The 7,695-nt window shown below is 42.9% G+C and overlaps 1 protein-coding gene across 1 annotated transcript in view; it reads left to right on the plus strand.

The window, feature by feature from the left end:
• The window catches only part of MSS51 (MSS51 mitochondrial translational activator), a 13,518-nt gene extending 7,322 nt beyond the window's left edge, over positions 1-6,196 (plus strand). Inside the window, exons 6-7 of the mRNA XM_018571386.1 lie at positions 5,262-5,355; positions 5,986-6,196. Of these exons, the coding sequence (XP_018426888.1) occupies positions 5,262-5,355; positions 5,986-6,196 (305 nt within the window). The remainder of the gene's footprint in view (positions 1-5,261; positions 5,356-5,985) is intronic.
• Positions 6,197-7,695: the final 1,499 nt, after the last annotated feature.

A 7,695-nucleotide genomic window follows, 5' to 3' on the forward strand; every position in this document is an offset into this window, starting at 1 on the left:
AGGAATGCCAAGGTAAATATTTTTTACAATTTTGTTGTTACTTTTTGGGTTTTTATTTCTGACAGGTTTTTAAAGTTATTTGGGGGTAGGGCCTGTAAAGAGGACCTCCCATAGTTTTGAAAGTTCTGCTTTAAAGTTTATCTAAAGCAAATTTTGTTTTTAGCTTTGGAAAGAGTAAGGAAGGGTTAGAACCCCTTTTATTGCTGCCTATGTCTTGATCAGTGACTGGTGTCACCGGGACCAAAAAAAGATGGGAAAGCCTAAAATTTAACGCTGTTACCGGTGCAAGAAAAAAAGGGAAAACCTTTCAATGCTGATACCTGTCCTGTTGACAACTCACTTTGGAAAATGTGCCCTTCACTTCCTATTGTATCCCCAGAACAGGAAGTGAAGGGAAATCTCTCCAATGTAGCACAGACAGCAACTCCTCCCCACCCAAAAAAAATGGACAGTTCAAACATTACCTGCTCGATCGAAAACTTAAAAAAAAAATATTTTGGCTTCCGATATTCTTCGAGCCTTCAAATACCCCATCAGACGATGAGCTCATAGGTGCCGGGTTACAATCCAATGCTGGAAATGTCAGCTCCATCGTTACATCTTTAGGAGCCAAACGATGCCACGTATTTATGGCCCTTGTAAGGGTTGATCCGAGAATCTCCCGCGAAGCCCCCTGTATCTGACCCCTGCCCTGCCAGAAGCGGTAGCCTGAAACCCCAGCGCAGCGAGGGAGAGAGCCGGAATAATCTCCCAGCTACGCCAGTGAAAGTCTTGTGGAGATACACAGGGACAGCTGAGCACACAACGTGGAGCTGGGCCCGGGATAGAGAGGGCCAACCGGACAGGTGGTTAAGTGAGGTCAGGCATGGAATGGATGGACGGGGAGTGGGGAGTGCCGGGAGAAAAACAGATTAAATTTAGATTTACAGAGACTTATTGGGGCATTTCTTGCTTGTTCTGGAGATTTAGGGATTAAATGATTCCTTGGTGTTAACAAGAATTAGAAACATACATCCATCCATCCAGTACATACATCCATCCATCCAGTACATCCAGTACATACATATATACATCCAGTACATACCTACATCTAGTACATACATACATCCAGTACATACATACATCCAGTACATCCAGTACATGCATACATCCAGTACATACATACATCCAGTACATACATATATACATCCAGTACATGCATACATCCAGTACATACATATATACATCCAGTACATACATACATCCAGTACATACATATATACATCCAGTACATACATACATCCAGTACATACATATATACATCCAGTACATACATATATATACAGTACATACATACACACATCCAGTACATACATATATACATCCAGTACATACATACATCCAGTACATACATATATACATCCAGTACATACATATATATACAGTACATACATACACACATCCAGTACATACATATATACATCCAGTACATACATATATACAGTACATACATATATACATCCAGTACATACATATATACAGTACATACATATATACATCCAGTACATACATATATACATCCAGTACATTCATATATACATCCAGTACATACATATATACATCCAGTACATACATATATACAGTACATACAGTGCATACACACATACATCCAGTACATACATACATACATACATACATACATCCAGTACATACACACATACATCCAGTACATACATATATATACAGTACATACATACATACATCCAGTACATACATATATACATCCAGTACATACATACATCCAGTACATACATACATACATCCAGTACATACATATATACATCCAGTACATACATACATCCAGTACATACATATATACATCCAGTACATACATACATCCAGTACATACATATATACATCCAGTACATACATACATCCAGTACATACATATATACATCCAGTACATACATACATCCAGTACATACATATATACATCCAGTACATACATACATCCAGTACATACATATATACATCCAGTACATACATACATCCAGTACATACATATATACATCCAGTACATACATACATCCAGTACATACATATATACATCCAGTACATACATACATCCAGTACATACATATATACATCCAGTACATACATACATCCAGTACATACATATATACATCCAGTACATACATATATACATCCAGTACATACATATATACATCCAGTACATACATATATACATCCAGTACATACATATATACATCCAGTACATACATACATACATACATCCAGTACATACATATATACAGTACATACATATATACATCCAGTACATACATATATACAGTACATACATATATACATCCAGTACATACATATATACATCCAGTACATTCATATATACATCCAGTACATACATATATACATCCAGTACATACATATATACAGTACATACAGTGCATACACACATACATCCAGTACATACATACATACATACATACATACATCCAGTACATACACACATACATCCAGTACATACATATATACATCCAGTAAATACATATATACATCCAGTACATACATATATACAGTACATACAGTGCATACACACATACATATATACATCCAGTACATACATATATACAGTACATACAGTGCATACACACATACATCCAGTACATACATATATATATACAGTACATACATACACACATCCAGTACATACATATATACATCCAGTACATACATATATACAGTACATACATATATACATCCAGTACATACATATATACAGTACATACAGTGCATACACACATACATCCAGTACATACATATATATACAGTACATACATACACACATCCAGTACATACATATATACATCCAGTACATACATACATCCAGTACATACATACATCCAGTACATACATATATATACAGTACATACATACACACATCCAGTACATACATATATACATCCAGTACATACATACATCCAGTACATACATATATACATCCAGTACATACATATATATACAGTACATACATACACACATCCAGTACATACATATATACATCCAGTACATACATATATACAGTACATACATATATACATCCAGTACATACATATATACAGTACATACATATATACATCCAGTACATACATATATACAGTACATACATAGCTACATCCAGTACATACATATATACAGTACATACATATATACATCCAGTACATACATATATACAGTACATACAGTGCATACACACATACATATATACATATATACATAAATAAATATATAAATAGGTTAATTAATAAATACAGAGATAAATAATACATTAATTAATAAGTATACACAAAAATAAATATGTAAATAAATAAACATGAAATAAAGTGTTAAGGGATAGCTAAACCTAAGAACGAAAAATAAAATAAAATATAACAGCGTACTAGTCTTCAGATGAAGAGGCTGCATTCGTTTTTTTACTGTTTTTTTTGTTTCGGGATGTTTTCCTTTATTTTCCCTTGGTGATCCTGCCAGTAACACACTTCCTGTCCACACTCACTGTATTGTAGAGAAGTGGTATTGTCACCCTAGGAGAGGACTACAAAACACCTCCCCATATCCCCTTCTGTATAACATAAGGGGAGGCGGTGTTTCTGTAGTCCAGATTGAAAGCGGGGAGCAATGTAACCTAAATAGGAGGAGCAAATTGTTAGGCTTTCATACAGTTTAATCATCATGCAGTCTGTCTCTCTTCTCTCTCCCTCCTCTCCCCCCCTCTTCTATCTCTTCTCTCTGCCCCCTCTTGCTCTCTCTCCTCTCTATCTCCCATTGCTCTCTCTCCCTCCCACATACCTCTCTCTCCTCCCTCTCCTCTTCCTCACATACCTCTCTCTCCTCCCTCTCTTCCTCACATACCTCTCTATCTTCTCCCTCCCATATCTCTCTCTCTCTCTCTCTTCTCCCTCCCATATCTCTCTCTCTCTCTTCTCCCTCTCATAGCTCTCTCCTCCCTCCCATACCTCTCTCTCTCTCTCTCTCTCTCTTCTCCCTCCCATATATCTCTCTCTCCTCCCTCTCTTCCTCCCATACCTCTCTATCTTCACCCTCCCATATCTCTCTCTCTCTCTCTTCGCCCTCTCATACCTCTCTCTCTCTCCTCCCTCTCTCCCTCCCATACCTCTCTCTCTCTTCTCCCTCTCTCTCTAGCCTCCCTCTCTTCCTCCCATACCTCTCTCTCCTCTCTATCTTTTCCCTCCTCATACCTCTCTTTCTTTTCTCCCTCTCATACCTCTCTCTCTCCCTCCCATACCTATCTCTCTCTTCTCCCTCTCATACCTCTCTCTCTCCTCCCTCTCTCCCTCCCATACCTCTCCTCTCCCTCTCATACCCCTCTCTCTCTCTCCCCTCCCTCTCTCCCTCCCATACCACTCTCTCTCTTCTCCCTCTCATACACCCTCCCCCCCTCTCTCCCCTCCCTCTCCCCCTCCCATGCCTCTCTCTCTACTCTCCCTCTCATACCCCTCTCTCCTCCCTCTCTCCCTCCCATACCGCTCTCTATCTTCTCCCTCTCTCTCTCTCCTCCCTCTCATACCTCTCTCTCCTCCCTCTCATACCTATCTTTCTCCTCCCTGTCCCTCTCTCCTCCCTCTCTCCCTCCCATACCTCTCTCTATCTTCTCCCTCTCTCTCCTCTCATACCTCTCTCTCTCCTCCCTCTCATACCTCTCTTTCTCCTCCCTCTCTCTCTCTCTCTCTTCTCCCTCTCATACCTCTCTCTCTCCTCCCTCTCATACCTCTCTTTCTCCTCCCTCTCTCTCTCTCTACTCTCCCTCTCATACCTCTCTCTCTCCTCCCTCTCATACCTCTCTTTCTCCTCCCTCTCTCTCTCTTCTCCCTCTCATACCTCTCTCTCTTCTCCCTCTCATACCTATCTCTCTCTCTCTCTCTTCTCCCTCTCATACCTCTCTCTCTCTCTCTCTCTCTCTCCTCCCTCCCATACCTCTCTCTCATCACTCATACAGAGTTGATTTTACTAAGCTGCAGTTCCAGTCCCTGCCTGAAGGTGGAGCTGTTGAGCTATAAAAAGTATCTTGTTTCAGGAAACTTTGTAACATCCTTTGTTGCCGGGGGCGACAGTACTCTTTTATGTCTTCCCCCCAGTTGGTACCTGTTACGTCAGATCAATATAGATTTTATGGTCTATACGGATCAATATAGATTTTATGGTCTGATCACAAATTCATTCCACCTTGTCTCTGCGTTTTGCAGGATTCCACGCCTCGCAGGGTCTTACGGAGGGCTGGCTTCCCACCCTGCTTCTTCTGCGGGATTATAACATCCCCTGTCTGTTCACCATGTACAGGTAAGTGACTCCCAGAGGCAGAGGCATGATGGGATTTGCAGTTTCACCACAGCTAGAGGGCCAGGGTTTGCCTATGGAGTGTCACATGAGTCTGCTGGGGCTGCTGAAATCAAATCCATGATGGCGGCACCCATAGGCAGATACTTTTACATGTAACATGAATACAATACATTAAATGCACATATCATCTTATGTGAAGTTTTTACTTATATGCATTGTCAGGTGACAGGGTCTCTTTAAGTGTCTAAAATATGGACTGTCTGTGTTTCCATGTCGTCATTTCAATTTCTGCGGCTATTACCCCTCAATGCATGCTTGGCTCTGATTGGTTGCTTAGGGGCTATAAAGACAGCTACTGAGCTGGCCATAGATGGGATACTAGGCAGGCAGAGAGACCGACAGCTGTCTTCAATGCCACCAAGGATTGACAGAACTGCAATCCAATCAATGAAAGGGGCGGGGCCAGGGACAGTCAGGCTGAGGAGGAAAGACCTAGATGATACCAGACATCGTCCAGCCAGGAAATGGGGCGGGCTAAGGAGATGGGGCCGGTACAACTGTACAAGACTGGAGGTGAGTCCGGAGTTCAGCAGACGTATCTGACACCCAGAATCTTCTCTCTGTTGACAGTGATCAAGAGCTGAAGTACTCCCTGCAAATCCTGGCGGAGTTGGAGACGAAGGTGATCGCGTCCGGGCCCTTCCCGTTCGCCTCCCAGAAACCCGAACAGGTCCAGTCAGACCCCAACAAGCCCCCCGTCACCAGTAACTCCCACTTCCTGCTCTTCAAGGGGGCCGCCTGGCAGGACACGGAGACCGACATGGGAGAGCTGGAGGACTAAGCGTGCGCCTTACACCGAAGTTTCTAGAAGGAGAGTTTTTTGATTTTATTAAACGTTATTTTCTATTTCATTGGCGTGCTGACCTATTGTCTGCTTACACCCCTGTGTCATGTGACCTGCGCCTTGGCTGGAGGAGCCAATTTTTTTTTATTAATTTTTTTAAGCCCGTGGTGGGTGTGCAAAAACTAAACACTGTGAAGAAAAAAAAGTGCATGTGAACACTCACACAAATGGCACGAGGGTGTCTCCTGAAGAAATGGGGCCCTATCCTTGACCCTTTGGGGCGCAAGACTCCATCGGAGGATAGAAAATCCAGATTTACAACAAATGTTACCAGGTCCACAAGAATGTGCATTTTGGGGTTAGAGGCAAGAGGAATACATATTAATGGGAAGCCCACTAGGGAAGTCAGAAATGGGAAAGGATCTGGGGGTCACAGTAGACCACAGATTGAACAATAGCTTGCAGTGCCAGGCCGCGGTAAACAAAGCGAGCAGAGTTCTGCCTTGTATTATAAAGGGAATGTACTGCAGAGACAAATCTATAATGTTACCACTTTATAGATCGCTGGTTCGGCCTCATCTGGAGTATGCGGTCCAGTTTTGGTCACCAATACACAGGAAGGATGTCCTGGAGCTGGAGAGAGTCCAGAGAAGGGCAACAAAATGAATTAACCTCCTTGGCGGTATTCCCGAGTGTGGAACCCTTACCAACCTTTGGAGAATCCCTGGTTAAGAAAGGCTGTCCTATGATGACTCTTCTGATCAGCATCTCCTGGGCTTAGACAATGAGCTCAATGAATAATAATGAAGTAACATAGAGCAGAATTAAACCTATGTTGGTGGGCTGCCAACATAATCTACATCTCCCGCTGCCACCCTCTTCCCTGCCACTTCTTTTGGTTCTCGTAGCAATCCTCTTTGGCCATTGGACGGTCACTGATGATGTAACACTTGAATGCCTCGAGTACATGGCTCCGAATTGTAATCATAAAGCCAGAGAGATGATTGAGAGCAGAGAGGGTTCTGGTCCTATTGGAGTGGTGCTGAACCCTCTACCCTCCACGGGTGGCACAAAGGTGTGTCCCTTTAATTTACATGCAGAGTTTAGCGGACACCTTTTAAAGAGGAACTATGAGGTGAGTGATTTCCACTCACCTCATAGTTCTAGCCGACCTGTGACAATGAGACTGTCACAGGTCGGCTCAGTAGATCGGGAGGTGAGGGAACACATACCGGCGTTCGTTTGCCTCTCGATCCTGTCACGGCTCTCTGCCGTGACAGGGGAGGGGCTGGATTCCCCCCTCCGATCCGCCAGCGCTGACTGGAAGAACAGACAGGGAGGGGGCGGTTACAGCTGGCTCTGCCTCTAGATAGGCAGAGCCAGCTGTCACTCACGCAGCTGGGCGGATCTCGACATCGATGTCGGGATCCGCTCCGGCTGCGGCGTCTCAGTATACCGCGAGCTGTAGCTCTCTATATACTGAGCTTTGGGTGACG

The sequence above is a fragment of the Nanorana parkeri genome, unplaced genomic scaffold (assembly GCF_000935625.1).
Source record: "Nanorana parkeri isolate BGI_ZX_2015 unplaced genomic scaffold, ASM93562v1 scaffold1748, whole genome shotgun sequence".
Lineage (NCBI taxonomy): Eukaryota > Metazoa > Chordata > Amphibia > Anura > Dicroglossidae > Nanorana > Nanorana parkeri.